This window comes from Thermobia domestica, unplaced genomic scaffold (assembly GCF_964235325.1).
Source record: "Thermobia domestica unplaced genomic scaffold, izTheDome1.hap1.1 HAP1_SCAFFOLD_93, whole genome shotgun sequence".
NCBI lineage: Eukaryota > Metazoa > Arthropoda > Insecta > Zygentoma > Lepismatidae > Thermobia > Thermobia domestica.
In genome coordinates, this window is record NW_027655886.1 from 491,670 (window position 1) to 519,233 (window position 27,564).

A 27,564-nucleotide genomic window follows, 5' to 3' on the forward strand; every position below is an offset into this window, starting at 1 on the left:
CTAATGCTACGGTTGGAATTGCTTGAAATGCGTTTAAAGTAACTGGACTGTAGACAGTAGATGTATATGCTATTCCCGGTTACGCTTATGTTGCAGAGAATTATTCTCTCGATGTTTCTCAAGACACTTAAAGGTCATCTGCTGGTAATAAGGACCCAACAAGCTCTTCTGCACTACCTAATGTTGCTATAGTTCACACATCACCAACCAATACATCTACTGGTCGAGAACTTGCCTGTTTCACAAACACTGAAGCCCAACCTGAACCATCAAACGCCTCAGGAAACACTATCAAGCAAGTTTCTCAAACACAGCAGAAAATTGTCAAATCACTTTTCCCCCTGTCTACTATTCAGAGCTAAAGCAACAGAAAAGGAAGACATAGAGGAAAAGCACGAGAACATATCAAGGCAATTGATAATAGCTTAGTCCGAAGGCATTTCAAAAAGAAGACTTCCTGTAATAGTTTTATAGAAGAAAACGCCAGAAATGCTACGTTAGGAAAGAGAACAGGATAGTATTTGCCATATTTGTTAAGGACAGTTTAGTGAAGACTCCAAAAAGGAAGAATGGATCAAGTGTGATATGTGCCAAGACTGGTATGATGTCTTTTGTGTGAACGTTCAGTGCCCTGAGTTTTTTTCTTTGTGATTATTGTAAAATACTTAGTGCCTAGTTATTTACGTCAAACCAATAGACAGGGATTTTGAAATAAACTGTGTTTTACTTGCATGTGCAACTATCTTTTGCTTGTTATTGTAATCATAACGTTTTATTCCTTCTTTTGTGCATTTTTTGTATCTGCTTTGCATTTTATGTGAAAATATTAAAAAGAAACGCTACTCATATTACCTTTGTACTACGGAAAATATTAGCACTGCGCACCTACCTTACTAACCTGTTTATTACTCAAGAACGAAAGCATGTGTAACCTTGTACTTTTTTAGCGTTTGTAGACGACAGATCAGGTTTTCTTTTAGTGATACTTTTTACTTTCTGTAATACGTCATTTTTGAGAAATATTAGTATTTTCATTAACTATGTTCATATTCAACTGACTTCCCCTATAGAAAGCTTGGAGTTTTCCTTGTTTACTAAAGTGCAGAGCAAAGTTAAAAGTAACATTTTTCAACAAATCAATGAGATGCTTTAAAAATGTACCTATGTTCGGGATTGCCCCAGTGGTCGGGGTAATCCCGAACATACTGTTTACTTTAAACTTTCCTTTACGAAAGAAGAGAAATGCATTAAAATACATTAAAATTATACTGTAATTTAGTATTTAAATCTTTAGTAAGAATTATAATTACAAACAACTCAAGTTAATGAAAAACATGACTAGACCTCATCATCTTTGAAACTATTACAAATGAAAGCTAATAGGTAATAGACTAAACAAAAGTACTCTTATGAAACAAATTGAGAAATAACGGCGCATTAAGTAAAATATCCATTAAAAATGAAAACATTATTTGGAATTGAAGAAATTACAGATATACGCATTAATTTTTTGCTTCCAAGGACAATGTTCTTTATTAGTTAAATGTTCAAATGCGGTTAATAGGCTGAATAAAATTGGCTAAATGTTCAAATGCGGTTAATAGGCTGAACAAAATTGGCTAACTCCTAATGGACGCTAGTAGGCTCAAATGCGGTTAATAGGCTGAACAAAATTGGCTAACTCCTAATGGACGCTAGTAGGCTAAATACATTCGTAAAACACTCCGTGAATCACACACACAAAAAATTGCAGCCTATGATGAAGGATCAGATATCTAAAATAGGGTTACTAACTATAGAATGATGAAGTAGGCCTAAAACAATTAATATACAAATTATTCTAATTAATAAAGCTAATAACGCTTATTACCAAAACATGATCTATTTCCCAAACCAATTTCATTAATTATTACTTACTTTTCAATACAAAAAAAAGTACTATTTAAAAATTTTTGAAATTTATTTCACGCCATGGGGCACTCCCGAACACTCCGGGGTAATGGCAAACATTCTGTCCGGCATTTCCCCATGAGACGCCATTTTATTGTTAAAAAGTTGAAACTAATTGTTACTGCATACGCTAGTAATATTACAAAGAACTAATGCTCAAATATAAGGGAATATATATCCTTATCTGTAACAATATAGATAAGGTAAGAGCCAAGTTACCTTGTCCAGATTGTTGAATCAGCATTATAAGTGAATCGACAAATTAACAAAACGTCTTCTTTCTGACAATCCACTCAACTGACTGTCACCAAATTTATGCTTCACTTTTCCAGGACTCTCCGCTAGCGTGCAGCAAAATCTCTGTTTTCTAACAAGCTTCCTTGGGCGTAAACTTGAGTGTTCGGCATCACCCCAGTGTTCGCGAATACCCCGGTTTCCCACGATGTATATATATAATATTTGCTCAATGGGAAGCTTAAATCCCAAACTCCTCCCGCCTTGCATACCACTATTTTCAGTCTACTGAAGAATGTGAAATACGCTTTGAAATTCATTCAACAACTATAGGAAAAACAAACTGTTCTAACCGTAACTCATTAATAAATAAATTGCTAAAAATAATACACACGAATTAAATAAAAATTAAGTTTGCGTGCTTCTCTAGTAAGTGACTTACTACACAATATGGATTTGTAATGATAATGGACACTTTGTATTCGAAAGCAAAGAAATTAGTTGATTATAGAGCTATGATGTGGCCTATGTGTTGTGAATCAGTGCAGTGAAGCGATTGGAAATGACTTTCCTTTCACCATAAACGCCAGTGAAAAGTGAAAACGGCACGCTGAAGATGTTTGATTTGTGAAACCAGGTCATAAAAAGTGTGTTGTTTACTTTTCCTTTGTATCAGGGCAAATATGTGTATAAATACATTGAAGAACTCTCTTGCAACTGAGGGAACAAGTAGTCAGTTTGTAAAATCTATAAGCGGTAGGGCGTTTGTATTTTTTTTTTTTTTTTTTTTTTTGTAATTAATTTATTTCTTATGATCGAAAGTGCTACGACCTTGTAAAAGTGTGTCAGTTGTCAACATTCAAGTTGAAGTTAACGATTGCAATAAATATTTTATAATGCATTTATGATTTGATTCCTAAAATATCTGTAATCTCAAAATGAATAAAACTTGCCTGTTAAAAAATCCACAAATTAAATCATGATATAATGCAAAATGTCATCATAAAATGAGAGCATATAAGAAAAAAATATAATGTAGATTAAATACAGTATTACTTTAGGCACTTTTCATTTCGTATCGTTTTCCTTTTTATTATCTATTGATTTCTAAATCAAGTCGGTTGCAGATTCAGTGAAGATTTCTGTTGCTAACGTTACTCTATGATTATCTAATTTGGTCACATTGACAAATATTTTAAATTTAAGTAGGGAATTTAAATTTAGATAGTCTCTACAGATGTGCAGTTTTTGTTTTATTCCGTTCGAACGGCTCCATGTCAGCATAATTAAGACTATTGTTCGTCTTTATTAAAAAGCCGTTATACTCAAATTATATGCAAGGAGGTTAGAAAAGTAATGAGACATTTTCTTGTAACGATGAATTTTATCATTATTAAGGAATCCATAACGCATACACTTGCATGACCAACTTGTATGAAAGATGTTTCATCATGCATGTTGGATTTTTTTTTTTTCACGACACACGTGCCAACTTGACGACCTTGGCGTTACAGAGAAAAAAGTCAAGTGATTTCTTCCGCTGTCGTGATTCGTGGACCTAAATATAAAACAACCAACTTGCATGAACGAGCACATACACGATAAACTTGCATGAATAACGACAAAACCATCATGCAAGTTTACAGAATATTTTGAAAACTTTCGATATGGATGACCAAGGCTACATACGATCAACTTGCCTGTGATTTTATCATATTTCTTGGAAGTTGGACGGTTTCTTCATGCATGTTTGTACGTGTATGGGTTTCTATACAAATCAAGGTTATCTCCTTCAAAATAGTCTCTTTGCGCAGCTACACAGCGAGGGAAGGGGTGTTTTCATTCTTCGTAGCATTGCTGGGAATACATCTGCTGGACTATCTTTTATCTCATCGGTTACGCTCTTCTGGATATTATCGATAGTACCAAGATGACGCACTTTCAAATGATTTCTGAGCAAGGAGAATAAAAAGAAGTCATTCAGACACTGAGAGCCGGCGGATATGGGACTGATGAAACACGGGAATGCTTTTTTCAGTCAAAAATTCATTGCTGGAGACTGGCGTATGACATGGTTCTTTGGAACAATGTTGGCGCACACTTTTCTGATGTCCAGATTTTGTGTTAAAATTCGATAGACGGTAAACACGTAATGTAATTCATTACTGATCATTGTCACCATCAATCGATGATCAAACCTCACAAGAGACTTCACTCTTTCCGCATTGTCATCCTTTCTTCAGGTTGGAAATCTTATCACACGAAGTTCATCTGTGAACTTGTGCCAGAAAGGACTTGTGTCATCTGAACACTTATGCCTTGGATAGGGAATGTTCTTTATAAGCCCTTTGAAATTTTCGTTAACGGATTTGCCAAGCTTTACAGAAAATTTTATGGTGGTTGCTCAAACTCCATTGCCGGTCCATTTTCGGAACACAAACGCAGCTTCACCCCAGAGAGACGCTTTAGACAATTGCGTAGCAACTGGAGTCAGTTCAAACTTGTTCTGAGTAAACGGCAAAGGTTACTTTAACTGCCTACTTAACACATTCAGCCTCACATGCGTTACTACGTTGGCATGAACGTGTTAACCGTATGAAGGTGCAGGCACCAGCGTTACCAACGGTTTGTGCAGTGTTACCAGTCTCATTACTTTTCTAACACAAGGTGTATTTTTCCATAAATGAAGACAAGCAGAGTGATGATACGGGAAGATTTCTTAAAAATATAAGGCTTATCCCATTTATGTACCTCATGTCTTATAACTGTAACAAAACAGAGAATGTTGCATGTCATACACAGTGTCGTTATTTTATTTTTTTAACAACCGGTTATATATATATATATATATATATATATATATATATATATATATATATATATATATATATATATATATATATATATATAGGTAGATATAAATCTCTAAGAAAGCATCATACAAAGTAGACAAAAACGAATTTTTTTACTGGATACCACGAGCAGGGTTGGCAAAAACCATGGTTTTTATTGAAAAAAAAACGGATTTCGGTTTAAACCAGTTTTTTGTTGTTTAAATAATTTGCTCCAGGGGCGGATCCAGGACGGACTTCTGGGGGTACGGTGGGTTGTCATACTGCTACTTAGAGCTACTTTTAAGAACTTAAATTCTGGGATGGGTTTTATTTATATATATAAAATAAGAGAGTTTGCTCTTCTTGGGGGGGGGGCGATCGCTCCCCCCTGGATCCGCCACTGATTTGCTCTATGTATTTATACCAGAGATGTTCACCCTCGCGAGGGTGGCCCTCTTGAGGGCATCCTCACCCTCAAGTTCCCTCGCCCACAGTGACGCGAGGGCGAGGACAAATTTTGGCCGCGAGGGCGAGGGTGAGGACAAGCTTCGAGGGTGAGGGTGCGCGAGGGCGAGGATGCACGAGGGCGAGGACAAGTTTCGGCAGCGAGGGCGAAGACAAGCTTCGACGGCGAGGGCGAGGGTGCGCGAGGGCGAGGACAAGTTTCGACAGCGAGGGTGAGGGTGCGCGAGGGCGATGGACAATTCCATTCGCGAGGGCGAGGGCCAACTGCTACTGCGAGGGCGAGGGTGAGTGAGGTCGAAGTAAAACGAACATCTATGCCAACCAGCATCGAAAAAAAAAACGTTTAAAACAATTTGTTTAAAACGTTTAAAACAAAGTGAATAAAACAACAGCCCTCGTTTTAAACATATCAACCCTAATCAATAGTGAACATTATTAAAACGAAACAATATTTAGAATCTTCCTTTGATTGCAATTGCATAACAATAATAATAAACTATAAAAAATCACAAAAGAAACATTCATAAACTTATTTAAAAAATGCTTTTATAGTATAATGTCTTTGAGTAATGAATAGGGAATTTAGGTATGAATATAATACGAATAATATACGGGAGTGAAAGGTGATAACCCACAAATGTGTGTTCATCAAGATTTTACGAATAATTACACTTTTACGAACTTTTTTTTGTTTAAACCAGTTTTTTTTTAACCAGCTGGTTTAAACCATCTTGGTTTAAACCCATGGGCGTCTCTGGCGGGGGGACGGGGGGGACGCGTCCCCCCCAATATTTTGAAGTGACATAATCTAACATTCCGCTAAGATACTAGCAGTTAGATCATTTCCTTTGATGTCCCCCCCAAATTTTACATGCCAGAGACGCCAATGTAACCAGCCAACCCTGACCACGAGTGACAAGTAGTGACCTACACACACAGCATGCTAATACAAGCTGGTGTGACGAAATTAGGTAGTACAGCGAATATCTTGGAAATTAATTATTCAAGATAGATGGTTTTCAAAAAGTATTAGAAGGACCTTAATCCTAGGGATGTATCGATACCACTTTTTCACCGATACCGATACTAAAGAGGCCGATACTGTCGATACCGATACTTTTGGACACATTTCTTATATATATCAGGAATTTTCAGAATAATAAAATGATCAACATTGTAATAGGGTATATTAGATATAAGGTCAAAATTTGACATACAAAGACAAAAAGCAGAATTTCATATTAGGTTCCACACAAAAAATATACAGTGCTTGTCAAAAGTTCCGGAACGGCTAAATATCTTGGTTAGAATGCGTTTTCCTGAAAATTTAAAACATACAAAAGTTGCAGGATATCAACAGACCTATCGAAAACTCGTGCCCGTCAAAATGTGTGCGGCCCCGTGTGAGCCCCACAAGGCCCATCTGTGATTTTTTAAATTAACGTCCCCATTTTTTATTCCAAATTCGGTATCTACGGGACAAACTAAATCAGAATATGTACTGCTCAAAGCTGTAGGATGTGAATATTAGGCTCTACAGGGCCGGAAAACCTATTACGGTGAATAGTGTGAAAAGTTCCGGAACGGCTAAATATCTTGAGTGAAATGCGTTTTTCTGAAAATTTGAAAGATACAAAAGTTGCAGGATATCAATAGAACTATCTGATGCCGGCGACTTTCAAAATGAGTGCGGCCCTGTGTGGGCCTCATGGGATTTTTCAAATTAGAGCCCCTATTTTTTAATTCCAAATTCGGTATCTACAGACAAACTGAATCAGAATATGTACTGCTCAAAACTGTAGGATGTGAGTACTAGACTCTACAGGGCCGGAAAAAGAATTAGGGTGGTTCTATGAAAGGTTCCGGAACGGCTAAACACCTCGATTAGAATACGTTTTTCTGAAAACTTGAAAGATACAAGAGTTGCAGGATATCAGTAGAACTATCGAAAGCCCTGTCTTTCAAAACTTGTGCGGCCCTTGACAAGAGCAACGCAAATAGGTTCTAGCCCTTTGTACTCTTAAACAACGAAGATCTAAGAAGAGATTTGATTCCTTGTCATGAACATCTTAAAATTCTGTCTGGAAATTTCTGTGATTTGGCCAATGTCCACCGGTCATTATTTGGTACCAAAATGTTCACCATTCCCTTAGGTATTGATCAACACCAACATAATCTCTCTATGACTTACCGTTTTTAAAATATTGGCCAAAAAAGGTCCGATTTCGGGAGAGTTAAGAAAGCATATCTCGGGAACCGTAAATCATAGAGAGATGACATTGGTGTTGATCAGTATCTAAGAGGATGGAGAACATTTTGTTAACAAGTAGTAATCGGTGACCACTAGTTATATCTGCATTTTCAATATATATACGGGGATGATAAAAAGTGACAGCTCAATATAGCTAATTCAACAGATTCCCTAATACGCAGGTTCCAAATATGTAAGTGTATTATTTATTGAATTTTATCAAATACATTTAATATACTATTTCACAGAAATTTCGATTATTTTTATTTTATTTTATTTTATTTTTTATTTTTTATTATTTTTTTAAAGTTCGTTCTTGCAATGCTCTTCCAGCATTCTCAACTGTTTCTTTCTTGTTTTCTGTTCAAAGAAAAAAGCCAACGACAAGGGCTTTGCTGCGTTTGCGAAAACGGCAGTCTGCTAGTATAAAAAGAAACATTTTTTTTTTCTTTCACCGCAATTTGTAACGGCGGAATATCATAAATACTGTAGACAAAACAATGAAAAAGGTAGAAGTTGATTGTTATTACTCTCTTAATCAAAATTACTTACTATTAGAAAGAAAAAGAAAGATATTTTAGGAACTGTCGGTTTTTGTGCAATTAAAGAATAACTTGTGAAAACTTTCCTTGTTTTGCGAAATGTTCTCTCAATCAGTTTCAAAGTGGCTGACTAATATCGAGATCTTGTAAGAAGAAATGAAAGTACGCTGGAATTATTGCGCTCCCAAAGGTTAATTTTTGGGCCATTTTCCGTGGCAATTAAAACACAATTCATGTAGCTTTCTTAACTCCACGAGAAGACAAATAACCAATACATACTCAAGCCACGACAAATATTATATAGCACCATTTTTTCTATGAACCAGTAATACGTACATATTTTTACATTTACAAATGGAACTGTATACACTAAGGGGTTACTTCAAAGAAGTGGGAGGCAACTTCCCCCGCTCCTGCCCCATAATCACCGCCCCCTGCATACATATAATGCAAACGAATACTACCATTACAAATTTTTATTGTTTAAAAAATTACGCGTGGTGAACCAGGTGTTGCTGTGTATACCATAAAAAATAAGAGGGTTCTTTAAGCGGTCGAAAATGGTAAAACTATTTATTAACTTGAGAACTAATTGTTTTTAATCAGTAAGTAGGAGAAAATAATGACAGTGAGCGTCTTGTGGGTTTCTTCCATAACATTTTCTTCTGAATCGAAACCTCTGTCTCGTTTGGGACTCAAATGACGGGTCTGTTATCCTGACCATGGGTACCGAAGGAGGAGGGCATGGTCAGTCCCCCCCCCCCGGGCTCACGAAAATGTATACATAGTACAACAAACCACGTATATTAAGTACCAGACGTAATATAGTAACCATGGAATGGGCCGTCCCTAGAAAATTTTCTTCGGACGCCCATGATTCTGACGGAGGACCTTGGCTTTTCTTCACCAGTATTTTGATATGGAGGGACTAAAAATATCAGTTGAGTACGAATAGTGCAAATAAAGGCGTACACATGCATAAAGAAATCGATTGTACAATTGATAATACTTTAGATCAACTTTAAAAGAAATTGATGAAATATAAGAGTCACTGTTAATATTAAACAAATTGGAAATAGTTCGGAAAATGTATCGGTAAATATCGGTGTCCATTTGCCAATACCGATACTCCCAAAAGTGGCCGATATTACTGATACCGATATATCGGTACATCCCTACTTAATTCAGCAATGAATCACAATTTTTGATAATGGTATGTATGCACTTCAAACATAATAACCCTCATCACTACACACACACATGTGATCCAGAAACAGTATAACTGGGTTAAATTTACTGTTACACCTGGGTATAACAAACACTGCGAACTGGAAATATTTTAAGAACCGGTTCTAGCGAACCGGCTGAATGGCACCACTGGTCATACATATCTTGTATGTGGACTAATAATTTATAGCCAGTCCTCTCTATTAATAAAATTAGAAGTCCCGATTGACTTTGTGATCGATAGGGATGAGCACGAGTCGAGATAAAACTCAGTTCGACTTGAGTTTCGAGTCGAGTTCCGAGCCGAGTCACTATTTTCAAGGTCGAGTTTTGAGTCGAGTCGAGTTTGATAAATGATTCGCTCGTTCAGCTCATTTTAACTCGTTTTGAAACCATGGTCTGATTATAATTGAAAGCGAAAGCCATTAGAAATGTGAGCAGTAACGTGAAACACTTTTAGTGTTGCTCACAGCAGGGGATACTACTCGCATCTCGTCTTGTCTCAATAACGAGACGACAATAGATTTTTATAACGAGACAGACTGAGGTGTCGTGAGCAGCAATATTAAATATATTGTAGTTCTTACCATCAAGGCTGAGGCCTGCACGGTCGAATTTTTGAGCCCAAGCAGAAGCCCAACCCGCATAGTGTTGTCAACCAGCTCGGCTCAGATCGTTTTAAACTGAACGAACAACTTGAGCCAGTTCAGTTGGGATGAGCCACCGACTCGGCTCAGGTGAGCCATCGGCTCGAACCAGCTCCGTTGATACGAGTCCATAGGTTCGGTTCGACTCGGCTCAACTGAGCTGATATGGCTCGAACCAGCTTTGTTGGGGTGAACCATCAGCTCGGTTCGGTGCAGCTCGGGTGAGCCATCGGATTGAGCTGGCTCGGTAGGGTGGGCTGTTGGCTCACGTTTCGGTTCGGCTCGATAGAAATGAGCTGTGAACCGAGCCGCTGACAAACCTAAACCCGGGCCGAGCAGCTTTAAAAAGGTTTGGCCGGCCCCTATAACTTTTAACAATTTTTGGCTCTAGCCCGAATATTCACTCCTCTAGAACTCAAATCCAGATTCTCGCGAATGATGTCCTTGCCTGCTGAAGACTTCTCGACAATTGAGATCGGCAGTCAACTAGTTTTTCGTATTCAGACACAAACCGCCGATCTGTCATGGTTATACACGGTGTTGTTGTTGTTAATAATAATAATAGTATCATCACCATTGATCATTATATTGTCTATGTAGGATACTTAAAGAGAGCACTGCAACTACACACAGGATTTAACTCGATTTGGCTCGTTTTGACTCGTCTCGAAACTCGATCCGAGTTCTCAAGTTTAGGTCATAGATGTCTGTTTCGAGTCGAGTCGAGTTAAAAAAAAAAAATAGCTCGTGGTCATCCCTAGTGATCAACGGCTAGGCAAAACTGCTTGTTAGAAACTCTAAAATTACGTACACAGTACGAAAGCTGACTGAAACGTTTTGATCCTTCAGGAAGCTTTAAGAGGTACATATTTGATAATGCCTTCATTTTTCTGCACAATCTTCTTACGTCAACGCACTTGGTCCAGCGGTGCTAAAGTGCCCTTATCCTAGTAGAAGATTATATTTAGATTGTGATCACAAGAACTCATCTACGCCTGTGATGATGTCAGTACTCTTACAAAAACTCGTCCAACTAGAGTTTATGTTTATATATATATAGAATCAGGAACAATCGGAAGTCTGAGATGGGCAAGTCTGGCGAATAAGGTGGATGAGGAACAAGAAAACTCGTGGGAAACTTCGATATTGTTTTTTTTTAATTAGTCATTTTTAAACCGACATTCGCAGAGCGGCAAAAAAGTAAGAAAATAGATCGAATAAACAAAGCAATATAAGGTGATAGGGACTTATACATTTTTTTACAAGTTTGATGTACCAACTAAAAAGCTTCTTTATATACTGCCCCCGTCTGTCTGTCCATGTGTCCGTCCGTCCAGGAGTGAAGAAATCTCAAGAACTACTTGATGGATCACAATCAATTTTAGCTAGGATATAGAAAGTCAAAGTTGGGAATCGAATTCGTTGATGGAGGTGATTCATCCAGTTGATCTGAAAATATGACCTCTGTGTATTACCAAATTAAAGGAATTGCCCCTTGATATTATGAAATCCAGCTTTAACTAAACGTCAAGATGGATGGATGCAATTCGGCTATTTTCAATATTCTAGACAAACTCCTTCACGTAGTATGAACTAGATATTGCTACTTGTTGGAATACTGTTATCTGTCTTGCATTTAGGTAGTATAAATTGGAGTACGCTTTCGTTTTCCATCACGTGTGATTTCCGTGCGTTCTGACCTTGTTTGGGAAAGCCCTTAAAGTGGATTTCGTAAGTTTCATCTTACGAAACCTTATGCTGAAAAGAAATGTTAGTTTAATTTGGAAAGGTATTTGAATGCTGCTCGTGATCTTGGATGCAATTCCCAGTAGTAGAGGCACAGAAATTTCCGTGTTGACTCAGTATCTTGAGGTGGGTGGGGAGCTATTCGTATTAATATGTCTACGAACAAAATTAAGCATACTTCGGTATAGAAAGCGAGAACCTTCGACGAGTGTACTCTTTCTGTTAGTGAAGTGTCTATGATGTTGATTCTGCAAACTCTTAATGGCATTCGTACAAGTTGCAGATTCATCAGAAACTAGCAGAGGATGATCGAGGTGTATGGTTGAATTATAAACCTCGGTCATACGCCAACATAAACAGTACGCTTATCCTTCATCCTCATGTAGTATTTATTTTTCCAACTATGTAGTATGCCCAGTAAATAGCATAGTAAATTGTCAGACTACCGGTACTAAGTGATACAAGTAATGTGCGGAAATACGATACCTATATTCATCGATAGCACTGTCACTTCTCTGGTATCACGAAATCGTACATGATACTGTGTTTCTGCCAACTGACAGAATATGATACATTCCTCCGTTATTTGCAGAATTTAGCACCATCTTTACAGACAAGAAGTTCGTCAGTGGCTGGATATGAATTATCTTGTCATTGAACTGGGCAGTGTGATCCCTTTGAAGGGCCAACCGCATTTCCTGAGCTCACTTCCCTGGAGTTTTTTTTTTTTTTTAACTATAAAGTTATTTTAAACCGAGAAACAGTCACAATATACATCACCTCGCCATCGCAAATTGAGGCCTGTGCTATCGTATCCCCCCCACTCACCTACACAAATACTCAAGATGGATTCTATGGAAAGTTGTTTTGTTAGTTTTTGATTGGAATTTAGCATCCCTTTCGGCACTGAGGCTATATGAGACGTGGACATTGGTTTAAGGTGGAATCCGAAGCATCGTGCGTTTGAATTTTAAGACTCTCCCACCGCTATTCAAACCCTATACCCCGTGCAGCAAAGACATGCGCGCTAGCACGATCACTGGGAGAGTTCATCCTTTAAGTGAAGACAAATTTTCAACCGTTACAACTTCCAGACAGCTAAAAAATTCTCGATGTGTAGCCCCCTTCCCAGTTAGTAACATCGATCAAATATCGCGGGTTTTAAAGTGGCAACTATGACTTAAAAATGCCCTCTAACTCGAGTTACACAAGAAAGTCGTATATAGCGTTGTCTTAACCGTTTTTCAGAAAGAAAAGTGTATTTTGGAACTTGCTATTGTAACATAATTTATAGTTCTATCTACCCAGAAATCCTACTGCTATGGACACAGACGGCCAAACAGATTGATGGGAATAGTGTACTGGATGAGTAATAGTAATAAATTCAAAAACATCTGGGTCTGCCTCTTCTGCGTGAACTGCTGATGTTAGGTAAGACTGCCATTTTTTCGTAAAAGTACGGTACACCTTCGATCTCTTCCCCTCCCCATAACTTTCCAACACAGTCTAATGAACTGTAGCTCTGGTTTTGAACAACAGTAAGGAGAATGTTCCCCAAGCTGCAGCTACTTTTCTGTCTTCTTTCCAATTAATTGTACGGGGTGAAGATATTTTCAATCTAACTGGAAAAGAAGTGCCTTAAAAACTCAAAATGATGTCTTATAAAAATACTTTACAGGAAAACAATATGCAAATAATCTCGTTTTATTTAAATCAGTGTATTTGCGTATTTGTCAGGGCCAGATTCACATATTTCTAAGCCTTACACCAAAATACAATTCTGTGCCCCTAGCTTTTCAAAAAGATTATTCATAATTCTTTGTTTTGCTTTAAGAGAAAAAGTCATTCATCTTCTCTCTGCTTGTAAATGTAGAAGCACTCGAAGCCATATATATATATATATATATATATATATATATATATATATATATATATATATATATATATATATATATATATATATATATATATATATATATTAAAGTGTTGGAGAGTGTCCGAGTTTCCACCAGGTGGTGCAATGGAAAATGTATCATTGCAAATTTTGCAGTCAAATTCATTGTTTTCAGAAACGGAGTACTTCTTCAAATTATAAGAAAACGTGCACTTCAGTTTAGGCATTCTTGTTGATACAAAATTAGAACAATTCACTTGTAATGCATTATCAACGACAGCTCAGCTTGTGATTTGCAGATCCCCTTGACTGCTGACGGACAACTGCAAGTCTGCGTTGAGTGTTTATTGGCTTGCTCAGTATAAAATTGGAGAGGATGGTGTGATAACTTGCTCGAAACTGTTACATGTTACAGCTTATTGTTCATTCACTAATTACAGGATTCCCAGCCAGTCAGAATTTTTAATTTTTCACTTTTTGAATAAGCTGATGTTGATAGAAGAAATGGAAGAAGAAAATACGGAACACTTGCCTGTCCCGACTAAATTTACGGGACACTTGGGAAAATCGGGACTGTCCCGTTTCTTGCGCAACGTATGTAAGGTATTTGCATCTATATATAATGATTATACACACATTAAATAGGTAAGGGAGAATCAACTTTCCCTTGGGGACTATTTGTGTCATCGCGAAGGAAATGCTGAGGTTGCATAAAGATATCGTAGTTCGGAAGTGACCTTTCATATATATAAAAAAGATTGTAAACTATTTAAGCAGGAATTCTTGGCGTGAAATTTAATTTTTCATGCAGCGACCTCGTATTTCCTTATGTGTTTGAGAGCCGCGTGAACACGAGTGAGATCACTTCCGGTGGACCTCGTCCTGGATACAGATTGACCTTCCACGTTGGATGTTTGTTTAGAGAAGATAGACTGGCAGGCGTATACTTTCTACAATGTTCTGCCACTTCCCTATGCGTTGCATAAAGAAGTTTCAGAGAGGTTAAATGGAAATCAGAGCCGATATTTTGTAGTATTCGTTGCTTCTAGCCATTATGCAATAATCCAATCCCACAGCCAAGTATGATATGAGGACAGAAATCCCCTTTATTTTCGTTCCTCTTTAAATTGTACCGAATAGTGGTAGAAAGGATACAGCAGGAAGTGATGAAACGTGTACGGAAGTATATCGTGTATACTAATATTTGTATAGTTCAGCGTATACTCACCATGAATTTACGAAAGAACGATCATATACGGGGGTGGGTATATGATATGTTCTTCAAAAAAGTCGAGCGAATACGTTCCAAATATGACTTGGATACAGGATGAAACTTCTGACATCGGATTAAGTACATAAAACCATCACAAAAAACATCAGACACTTAACAAATCTTGTTATATTTTTTCTGGCTCATTGTTGATATATATATATATATATATATATATATATATATATATATATATATTAAATCCTGAACAGAACATGTACTGTTTTAAACCAGTAAGATCCCGACTAGAATCATTCTGTAAATTTCCTCGCAATGCCAGGTTGTCGAAAAAGTATTGACCCTTTGAAGGTCAAGGCATTTATTGTTAGTAACATTATGGAACAACATATGCACCATTTTGTGAGATTCCGGCGCTGAGATTCAAAACGGACCTCCCAACTGTAAAGCAAGAACATTGTCCGTTTGCCTTCGCACTAACACTGAATTGTGTGCTTTGTACCGTAACATATGCTTTTATTTTATTACTACTATAGACTTCCAAACTACGTTGTGCATAAGTATCAGAGATCTTATAGAACGACTGTCTGTCTGCCTATCAACAAGTATCAAAGCAAAAATGGTAAGAGATATTGACAGTTTTTCTTGGAATCGATTCAGCGTACCAAAAATAGGTTGGTCTTCTCCGTTAACCCTCTATTCAAACTGAATTAACCATTTCCGGTTCTATGTTCATTGCCATAGAATAATAACGGTAACAGATAGCTAGAAGCAATTGTTTGGAATCGATTCAGCGTCTCAAGAAAAAGTACTGTCTTCGTCTACATCCGTCTACTAAAACCGTAACTTGTAGAAATGTATACTACTTCCGAAATATCCTACTACTACTTTTATTTCTATAAAAGAAAAACATTAAGTGAGAGCAAACAGTCAGTTTTTTGCAATCGATTAAGTGTCTAAAGAATATGTTCTGTCTCCGAAATCATTTCTCTAGTGCAACCGGTAGATGTAGAAATGTACTATCACTTCCGGTTTGAGTAGAATCCTTATGTAGCAAAAACGGTAACAAGATTGCATGAAATTACTTTTAGATATAGTTTAAGCGTTCCATGAATGAGTTTCATTTCTGACCTTATTCCTATATTACAACTGGAAGTTATTCTAGATCTACTGCGACCAGTTTGTGATTTAGAAGTCTTATAGAATTGCCATGTCCGTCTTCTGTTTTCGTCATCAAGTAACAGAGCAAAACCCGTAAGACATACCGACAAACTTTCATTACTTTTTTGAATCGTTTCAGCGTCCCAAGAATAGGTTCCATCTCCTCTGTTAACCTTCTATTCAAAGCGAAAACGGGAGAAATTAATTATTTCCAGTTTCAGCGTTCATACTCATGGAACAAATCGTAAAATAAAGGCAACAATCGGTGTTTTGGAATCGTTTCAGCATAAGAAAACGCATCTTCTTATCCATATCTCTGTACTTAACCGAAAAGTGTTAGAAATTCACTACTACTTTCGCTTTCTATATTGAACTCCACAAAGCAAAAACAGTTAGAGAAAGTGAGAAGCGTTTTCTGTAATCAATTCAGTGTCCCGACAATACGTCCAATCTCCTCCGTATATCCTCTAGCCAAACCGAAATTAATCATTTTCGGTTTTAACGTTGATCGCCATAAACCGAATATAAGAGATGGCGAGAAGCGGTCATTCAACTTCGCAAAAAACTGTTGCGTTTTCTCCTTTAGGTCGCAGTTCAAACTGGAAGTGGTAGAAATGAAGAATTTCAAGTTTCAGTAATCTATAGCGATAGGCAGTTTTGTGGAATCGATTCATCATCTGAAGAAAATATATCTTCATTAACAGCTTTCTGCAAAAATGGAAATTTAAATGTTACTTCTGGTTTCGATCGGAGTAGATTCAGTATCCCAAGAGTAGGTTCCATCTTTTCCGTAACTCTGTATTGAAACCGGAAGTGGAAGAAACAGTTCGTTTCCAATCACCATAGAACTAAGACGGTACTACATAGCGACAAACTCTTTTGAAATCGATACCGTCATTTCTCTACTAAGGGGCTATTCAGATATACCGTCACCACCAACATTTTAACGCAAGCAAAATTCGCTTTAATGTATTTTGAATGAATACATGCACACACAGCCGCCTGCAACTTTGTCGGCCGCGAACAGACAAACGGTCACGTATACCATTGTGTAGAAGAAAATTTTATGTTCGCGAATGAGTACGTGCTAAGAAGGGAGAAAATCAATGGTACAAAATCTGACTATTCCATGCATAATAAGATGAAGTTGGATTTTTATAGATATTTGACTCTGTCGTGATTGATTAATAATGGATTGTAACTGAAAAAATATTTTCTTAAATTCTATTAATTTTACTAAATTGTTTTGAGGCCGCGGTGGCTCAGTAGTAGAGCGATCACCTCTGGTGCATGGAGTCCTGGGTGCGATCTCAGCTCCAGCCAAGTGAACTTTGTGGTGGACAAACACCGTGTGAGTGGGTTTCCTCGGGGTTCTCCCGTTTCCTCCTACATTCTTCATTCCACCATTTCATTCATTTCTCATCATCACCATCTCTTTTAGCCTAGCCGGCATAACCGTGGGACGTAAAGCTCACAAATTTCATTTAACAACTGTTCCGTAATTTTAGTCAGAAGATATACAGTATCTTGAAACGTTGCATAAATATTTCTATTAAAAGGAATCTTACATAGTAAGTGAATCATTCGGAAGGGATTGTTTGATGTATTAACAATTCTGTTTTCCAGTTTTGGAAGCGAGGAAGTAGTATATAACTGTTTGTTAGGTTTTTTTTTTTTTTTTTTTTAAATGTTTGTTATAATGATTTATTCCAGGGATGCCCGGGGCGAGTGGTTCATCGGTGCGGGCGAGTATTTAATATAATACCGAAGATAACTAAATGATTTCTGTTGTGGGATGTGGGCTAGTAGCTTTTTTCTTGGACTAGTAAAATTTTGTTGCTTACTTGCATCCCTGATTTGTTCATTAAATTTATATATGTGGAAAAAATATTAACTTACTTTACCATAGCTAACATGCGTATTTACGAAGCACCCTAGCTCCCAGCGAATGTCGATGGGGATACATTTATGGTTTATATTCAGTATTGTAAGACAGTTTCTAAAACTATTTCAATTAAAAGCAGTGGTCAAAGTGAGGCGGTATGCGGTGGTTTGCCATACTGCCTCTGTTTTTTCAATGATGAAGGCATACTGCCTCTAGTTTCTCAGTGATCAAAACATACCGTCACTGCTAAATACCTTTAATAAATACTGGAAATCAATGTAGTATAGAACAAAAGACGAAACATTCTTTTTTATTTTGTCACTGCACGTAATGACGTGGCGGCACCAAAAATTGGTTCCGACAAAGAGTTTCAGGTTTTTATTATTTAATAGTATATTAATTTAAATTTTTAAAGGACTTTTTCAAATTTAGGAAAGAAATTACTCTCCATACCCTCCCCAAATGACGCCCCTCTTATAATGACTAAATGATTAGCGATAGGCGATCACTCTCACAAAATAGAAAACACCTGTAACGATTTAAGAAAAGATTGCTTGGCAAAACTGATCCATCTCATGAGAATCACGTCTTAAAGCTGGGCTATCATTTTACAAGAATCTTGTAGCTGCCATTAAAAATATTGTAACCCGATCTTTTCATTTACTGTTTACACATTACAACTTTCTGAAAGCAAGAAACATATCTCCACCCATGAAGCACTGCACTCTAGTGGACAAATAGTGAACCTCCTCATTAGAAACGTGTATTTTGGAGCGCTTCCCCTCCCCGTCCAAAAGAATCCGTTGTTTCGGAAGCGACGAAATTGGTTTTTTCGTTATGTGAGCGGGAGGGCGATAGCAGGTAGCAAGCAAGACGACCCAAAAAGTTGCACATGCTGTGACTCCTTGCAAGATGAAAAAAATTTTGTATGTCCCTTTCAAAACTGTTTACATGGTGAAATATTGTAGGGTTGCGAGATTTTTTTATAACAGCTGCAAGATTCTTGTAAAGTGGTAACCTAGCTTATAGCTCTTTGTGAAATTTGGTATTTTATGATCGACAGTTTCGTCGGTGTGTGTGTGCAGAGCCCTAAAGTCGGAAATAGTAGAAATATAATATTACTTCTGGTTTCGCTGCTTATTTCTATAAAACAAATTCGGTACGAGATAGCGAGAATCAGTTTTCTGCAATCAATTAAACGCCAGAAGGAATATGTTCCATCTCCATCGTTATTCCTCTAGCAGTGATCTGCAATGTTTTGCTCCTCTCGGCACACCATAAATTATTTATTACTCAATACGGTATACCAAAATGTAATTTCGCTCATGTAAAGTTGATGTTATCACTGCTAATACAAACATGTAATATAATCGTTAATTATATTATTATATTTCATAGAAGGTTAAAATCTACTACTTCTTCCGATTTGAATATTAATTTTCATACCCTCCGGTGCATGGGGTCCCGGGTTCAAGCCCTGCTTCCGCCAAGTGAAATTTGTGGTAGACAAACACTGTGTGCGTGGGTTTCCTCGGGATTTTCCCGTTTCCTCCCACTTTCTTCATACCACCATTTCATTCATCTCTCATCATCACCGTCTCCTTTAGCCTAGCCGGCATAACCGTGGGACATAAAACTCAAAAAATTCATTTCATTTCATTTTAATCTTCATATTACAAAAACAGTAACAGATAGCAAGAAATAGCTTTTCATTACAAAGCGAAGTAGCTCAAGTGGTAGAGTGTTGGCTTCGCATTCGGATCCTGTTGCCGACCATCTTGACTGGGGTTTTCCAGGACTTTCCTCAGTTCTACCAGGCAAATGCCGGGATGGTACCTACTGAACAGGCACTGGCCAACACCTTCCCAAATCCTTTCCATTGTTGTTGTTGTTGTTAGATATCCAGTATAAAATGGCCTATGAGTTGTATATGATATTGTTAAATAAATAAAATAAATAAATAAATAATAATTATTATTATTATTATTAAACAGAAATAGAGTTTTGAATTTGTTAATAATTTATGAACTTTAATTCACTGTTGATGGAGTTTAAAATTATTAAAAAGTACATTTTTCTATTAGACCTACTATTAAAATAAATAATTTTATTTATATTTTACACAGTGATAGAATAGAAATGAAATAAAATTTATTTTTTATACAATATAATTATGAAAAATTCGCGTCGCACCTTTCACCTTGTGCTGGCATTCGGTTGTACCGCGGTACACCGGTTGTGGATCACTGCTCTAGTACAATAAGGGATAAACTCTTTTTAGGAGGGGGCAAGGGGAAAAACTTCACGTGGGCCAATATAATTTATTGAATACAAAGAATAGTATATTTAACATATTCTTGTAATTCTTAAGCCCTATTAATAATCCAAATATTATGAAAGAGAATGTAATACATTAAACTGTGAGTGCATCTGTGAAAGTTTTCTCATAATCTGGTTCAAACTGGGATGCACTGATGATCAGAAGTGAAGTTAAATTTATGCCGCGGGCCGAATAGAACCTTTCATGGGGCTATGTCTCGCTCGTGGTCCGTAGTTTGCCCATCATTGCCCACCATCGTTAGCAACTGGAAGGTTAGAAATCAACTACTTCTTCCAATTTGAATATTAATCTTCATAGAACAAAAACAGTAAGAGAGAGCAAGAAATATCTTTTTGCTATGGCTTCAGAGTCGCAACAATGAGTTCCATCTCTGACCTATTCCTGTAACCTGAAATTTATAAATCTACTATGACCAGTTTTAGTATTGAGTCCGCATAATTTAGAAGTCCACCGTAATTTCACAATGTTGATTGATTTGATATTGACTTTAGTGTCCCTTTCAGCAGGAGGCTATATGAGATGTGGGCCCACAGATTAACATGGAATCCGAACCACATGAGCTTCCGCCGGGAATCGAACCCGAGTCTCTCATGCCAAAGGCTCGTACGTTAACCGCTTAGCCACGAGGGACCTCTGTAATTTCATAATGTTAGACGGTACTTAACTTGTTACTTTGATGGATAAATTCCAGGAACATAATATTAAATTGCAACCCTTACCACTATTCCTATTTTCATAAGATAGATTGCGATGCATTTCCAAATAGTATGACTTACATAGTGCAAGTGGTTTTACGTCTCACGTTTATGCCGGCTAGGTTAAAGGAGACGGTGATGATGAAAAATGAATGAAATTGTAGAATGAAGAAAGTGGGTGGAAACAGGAGTGCCCCGAGAAAACCCACATGCGCAGTGTTTGTCCACGGCGCGAGCTGGGATCGAACAGGGGACTTCATGCACCAGAGGTGAACGCTCTACCACTGAGTCACTAATCTGTTCCGTTGTGTGTGTGTGTAAATTCGATAGCAGATTGCAATGCTTCTTTGATCATAATTTATTACCGAAGTGCGATGTTTTTGTGATAAACAGTCTGTCCTTAACTTTCCTTCCCAACAGAATGGTTCTTTTTCAATCTTTCATACAGTTAACAGTTCATGAATAATTGTACCCTCGAGAAATCGACATTTCTCTCCATATGCCTGTTAGGTTCTCAATGACACAAACCAATTTACCAGAAAATACTTCCCAAGCAGTCCCGCGTCCACGAAAGGGGGAAACGGCACCCGAAAATTTTTATAGTGGGCTTCAAATATGATTGGATTGGCCCCCCTAACTCCTACCGCCGCTACTTTTTGGGGGCTGGCTACAGGCCTGTTCCCAAGTGTAAAATGGGTTTTGCATATTGTGACAACAAATTCAGGTAGCCCCTTTAATGTTGTAATTTATATGTGAAATGCTATGCTTTGATTTTTGTAGGAAATTGTGATGCAATATCGCTGATATAATATCCCTAATTTTAATATTTATGAAATTTGCATGGCAGTTGTTTTGTTGGTGTGGTGCGTTACATATGTTCTGATTCCTCTTCCGCATTTTTGTGTGAGATTAAAGTACTCTGGCCGATCTGGAGGAAAAGGGACAAACAAAAGAATTGAATGTAAAATTCAGAAAGCGTGTGGTGCATTTCTCTTGCTTATCCCTTCTCTCTGAACGTTTTACCTTTCACCAATCTGATATAATATTTGTAAATATGAAATCTTGGTTATTCTATCGACGCTTGGCAGAGAAATCGTTTCGCACCCAAGAGAGCATAATAGAGCTTTTCCGAGGACACTGATGTTGTGCTACTTCTCCACTCGCCAGGGTTTCCGCTAGATGGCATTGGCGTTGATCGGCGAACTTGTGGCGTTCTAACGCTAGTCTGTGTGCAGGCGTCCGTGAGTGAGGTGGTAGTGCTGGTTTTGTGACTGTAGTGTTTGCAACTAGAAAGTATTACAAGGTTTAGAGTCCTGTTGTAATTTTCTTTTTACGTCTATTAAAGCAAAGGCCGCTTGTTAGTAAAGAAAATAAAGCAAAAGAGAAGAGCAACTATTCTTGTTTGATAAGTTTTGCAACCTGTGAGAAGTGCTGTGTAAATAGAAGTGTGTGTTGTGTTACATTGTGCAAACATGGATACTGATCCCGGAGAGGGTTCAGTGGCGGCATAAGGCCGTATTTTGAGCGTACCAGAATGGCGCTTGTGAGGTGAGTACAGAGAAAATAAAAAGTTTTGATTAAACATAGTATAACACATGTGTTACATAGTTTTGAGTTTTCAGTTTTCATATTGTCTTCTGTCAGTTCATTGTGATGGAAGTTTTCTTGAAGAGTTGCTCACAGTTGAGGTGGGAGATTGTTTGTTTATTTTGTATGAGTAAATCTTATGTGCAAGACAGTTAGTTGAGAAATGCCGGAGAGAGAGGGGTGAATACTCTCATAGTGCCCACTCGTAAGTGACGTCATAGGTCATCATTTCGCTCTCTACCGAATGAAACCGAATCTCACGCCCGAGGGCACCGAGCTGCCGTGCTGGCATCAGCTGCTCTCCAACTCTTGTGCGGCTCTGGTGTGCAGTGCAGGCTCAGCCCAATCATTTTTTCGTGTGAGCAGCGCGCGTGTGTGTGAAGTGTGTGCATGTGTCTTTCGGAAAAGAAAAAAAGTGGATACGAGTATATTTTTGTAACACGTGGACATGATTTTGGTTGCTGAATCTAAGGCAGAATGCGTCAATTGTTGCTTAAGCTTGGGTAAATGTTTGTTTTTATCGTATTTCCTATAATTTGTGTTTTGTGTCGTTTTCCTTGAAAACTTTGAATGCATTTCGAAGTGAAATGAAGAATGAAGTGACATCTTTGTTTTATATCCCTCACTGTACCGTGTTGGCTAAAGAAGACTGTGATAAAGAGGATGAATGATATAGTGGAATGAAGGAAGTGGGAGAACTCCGGGAAAACCCTCACACTGGTTCAGGAATTTCAAATTATTATTGGAAGCTTTCAAAAAGGTGTTATTTAAAAACTAAACTACGATAATCGCTAAAACAAATAATAACGTAATTTTGTTTCACTCTTTTTAAATTCGTCATATTAAGTACTGTTATTCTATTATGGTGATTATACGAGTATACATTTGAACAGACGAAATTAGAAGACTTGTAATAAATACTCTTGCTGTGATACGTAACATTGTTAGATTTTTGTTCATCATCAGTATTTGTGTTAAAATAGACCGATTGCGTGATCCTTAACGTACAGCGGTTCTCAATTTCCATGTTTGTTACTTATATATGTGGGTGATCTATGTAAATACCTTTGTTTCATTACTACTCACAGATAGTATAGATCGCCCTGTCGTTCAGGTACAGCTGATAGCATGTTATTTATTATGTGCGTTGTGAATGTGAATAGGATTTGGTCCTGTTTCTGTCATCTCTGTTCTGCCTGAATAATTGAAAATTGGCGTATCTGAATGAAGTGAGGAGAGAAAAAGGACTGAGAGTTAGTCTGTCATTATAATTACCCCCTTCCCTCACGTTTGTTTCGAATATTGTAGTCGTGATTTCTTTACCGAGCGGTGGTTGCCCATCTCACGTGGAAATAGTATCGGTTTCGGAGAATTGACGTCAGGTATTTTCCCGAATTTACTAAATTCATATGTGAATGTACGTCCGGAATTGCTTATGCTTATCTTGGATTTTTGTTCCAAAATCATATCAAATAATTGAGCCTATTTCATGATAGGTTACTAACTCGGGAATACACATTTTGGCGCATACATTCATGGTTTTATTGGTTCTTTCTGCTCTGTATATCAACGGATTTCATACTTCGGTTGTTTAATGCGTGCTGAACTGCACGTATGGTAAATTTGTTTGAAGTAGAAATAGTGTAGGTGGACGCTGTAATCCAAGGTCGATCGGAAATGTAGGCGGATATTATATCTTCTTAGAAATGTTTTGAATTGCATTTTGTGGTAGCGTCTCCGGTTTTGTTAAGACGTGGAAATTTCTTTGGAATTATTTTACCTATTGGAATTCGTATTTTTAAATGACTCCGAGCGCGATATCAGTGGAGACGTTTCGCGAGCATTAAAAGTCAGATTCTGATGGAGGTATTAGGAATCTTGTAAATATTTTGCGTCTTGTTTTGTATTACTTCGAAGCGTTCCTTGTACCTAAACTAATAATTTCTGGAGGATAAGGAGTAAATAAAATGGAATGTGATGAGAAATATATAGAGAACAAGAGATGTCTTTCATCGTAACTTCAGGTTGGGTATATTGCATCACAGGTACTTATTTTTCTTAAAAGTAGATTTGTCAATATAGCGTTGATCACAGTACTAGACTTCATACTTTCATTTTTTATAAGTATGGTTGGTTTGTTTCCCATGCATAGAACCCTCTTCGCTTGATTAGTGGTTTTCACGCGCAATCTTTAGAGTTCAGGTCTCCTTGAACTTTGACTGTGTCACGATGGTTCGGGTTTCATTTTAAACTGTAGGTCCACAATGAGTCGTAGGTTTAGCCTTGGTTTTGAAAGGGACGCAGAACTCCAACCAAGCCATCGATGTAGTCTGGATATTGACTTCTGGTCTTGGTCTATAGCCGTCAAACTGGTAATTACGAGTACAGTTCACAGACCGTATTTGATATTGTCCACGATTGTTTTGTTTTCTAAGCCACGTTGCTAGTTTAGTTGATTTAGGTATTTTCTCAAAAAAAAAAAAAAAAAAAAAAGTAACCTTGTCCTACATGGAGAGAAGAACTCATCATGCGTTTCTTCGTTAAGCTATAACATAAAATTTTAATAATTTGTTTTCAAAATAAATAAATTAATAAAAAGTCAATTAATCAAAGGATATTCAAGTTTATTTCGTGTTTTTATAAGAATACATGATTTTGGAATTAGAGGTGGGTGACCAAGGTTAAGGCAAAAATACAGGTACAGTGAAGTTGTGTGTTCAACCCGGTGTATGATTGATTCATGATAAAATGTATCAGATGATTTGATTGTATTGTATTGTAATTGCGAAGGCCTAATTGGTCATTGCAGTGGTTTTTCTTATTCTTTCTTTATGATTTACTTGATGTCCGTGTTTTGCGAAAATAGATATCGAAACGTTTAGCTCCCCTTCATCCTTCCTACCACGGGTCCTTGAATGGTCAGACTCCTTTGTCGGTTTGCCTACTCGTCTCCAAACAGCCTTGGCTGATCCCTCTGTTGCCAGATTTCACCTGCTTTGTGTGGCCGAATTGGTTGCTTGAGGGAGAGAGGGGTATTTTCACCTTCGTATACCATGGCTTACTGAAACTTCAAAGAATTGTGGACACGTTAGACGGATATTTAATGAAGATTATGATTGTATAATGGCGTCTTGCCTGGTCGTTAACGAAACATTTTAAGTGAGTTTAAGTTTGTGAAATAAAATATTATATTCAATGTGTAAAGGAGACACCTTTAAATGGGACTACTTTGGCAGAGGGATTGAAGACAGGAGCCGGGGATTTTGTAGAGCAGTGGTTCTCAAACTTTCCGAAACGCGAACCTCCTGTTCATTCGGAAAGCGATCTGCGGACCCCCTTGCAGTGCTATCTGAAATTTCATATGGTATTAAAACTATACTGATTAGAATTACCATTGACAACAAAAATAATGCAATAAATGATTTATTCTAATTACTAGGATTGTGTCCTAGTTAACGAAGTTTGAATTGAAAATACAGGTAACTTTCAAGACTGAAGATCAGTTTTCCTTTTTAAACGAAATCCACTTCATAAACGATGTTCTTAAATGTGGGGTCACTAATATGAGGAAGATACTCTTTGTGGTTTTCCATTATTGCATTGAAATCTGGAATAAGTTTTGTCACCATCAATCTTAGGTCCGATTCCACATTAAGACAATTTCGCTTTAAGGTTTTAATACTGCAAAGAGCAGAAAAGGTCTGCTCACATAAGTAAGTTGTGGGAGAAGGCAATATGTTACAATTCTTTTTTAGACAACTCTTCATACTCACAGTGCACACGCACCCAAAAGCCACAAAGTTCAACGTTTTTCCATGAAGTGTCGCAGGATAGTTCCAATAGCTGTTCCTGTTCTATGTTAGAGAGATTCGTACCTTGTATGTCGTGGACTTCTACATTAGTGAAAGGATTTTCAATCCAACCATTACCAGGTTTTGGAACAGGGAAATATTCTCAACAACTTGTAGTTAATGCTTTCAAGTGCCCTACAAGTATTTTGTGCATTTCAGCAGAGAATTTTTCACCTGAAGAATCAATGGAATTCTTGAGCCTGCAAATGATGAATAGTTATTGTTTTTGCTCATACTACCCACAGCTGCAGTTTCTTAATCTTAAAAATATTTCTTGCATAACAGCTATAAGTTCCATTTTGTTACAACACACTTCAATTTTTAGGCCTCACGGACCCCACTTTGAGAACCACTGAAGAAATTGGCAGATAATGTATATTGCTGCTCTATGGGTACCCCTTCATCATATGGTCTGATGAATATTTATATGCATAGAAAATGTGCCATATGTACTGTTCCTTGTTGATGGGCATGAGAATTGAGCGAGGGCCAAGAGTTGTTTTTTAAAGCTAGGCCTTTTAGGGGAAGTGTTAGAAGGGAAGACGCTGTATGAAACAAGTTACCTAGCACACAAGTCTATGAAGTGTGCTTGCCACCTGATATAGTAATAATTAGGTTGATATACTTAAAGGTAGTCGGAACACGCTGATTGCACGAGAAGTGCATGTGAGGTGTATACTTCTAGTTTGGAAAAATCTTTCAGTTTTACGTCCCAGTTGTACCGGCTAGGCTGAAGGAGACGGTGGTGATTAGAAATGAAGGCATTGGTGGAATGAATAAAGTAGCAGGAACCAGAAGAACTTCAAGAAAACCCACGCACACGATGTTTGTGCACCCCAGTGCACTTGGCGCGAACTAGGGTTGAACTAGGAACCCCGCGCACTAGAGGTGAACGCTCTGCCACTGAGTCGCCGCTGCTCCAGTTCTAGTTTGGATACATCATGGAGGAGAAATGAGCATTATTACTATTTTCAATAGTTTGTAAGAGCTATCTAAGAAGCGTATTATTCACTGTCTGTCTGTCTG

The 27,564-nt window shown here is 37.5% G+C and overlaps 1 protein-coding gene across 4 annotated transcripts in view; it reads left to right on the forward strand.

Annotated features, from left to right (window-relative positions):
* rdx (BTB/POZ and MATH domain-containing protein rdx) overlaps window positions 1-27,564 on the forward strand; it is a 574,233-nt gene that overhangs the window by 454,499 nt on the left and 92,170 nt on the right. Inside the window, exon 1 of one of the 4 annotated variants that reach the window (XM_081747189.1) lies at window positions 22,272-22,648. The exons of 2 other annotated variants lie outside the window; for them this stretch is intronic. In XM_081747189.1, the coding sequence (XP_081603315.1) occupies window positions 22,635-22,648 (14 nt within the window). In that variant the 5' untranslated portion in view covers window positions 22,272-22,634. Of the gene's footprint in view, window positions 1-22,271; window positions 22,649-22,986; window positions 23,191-27,564 lie in introns of those variants that run through there. One more of the 4 variants, XM_081747188.1, reaches the window with a different exon arrangement.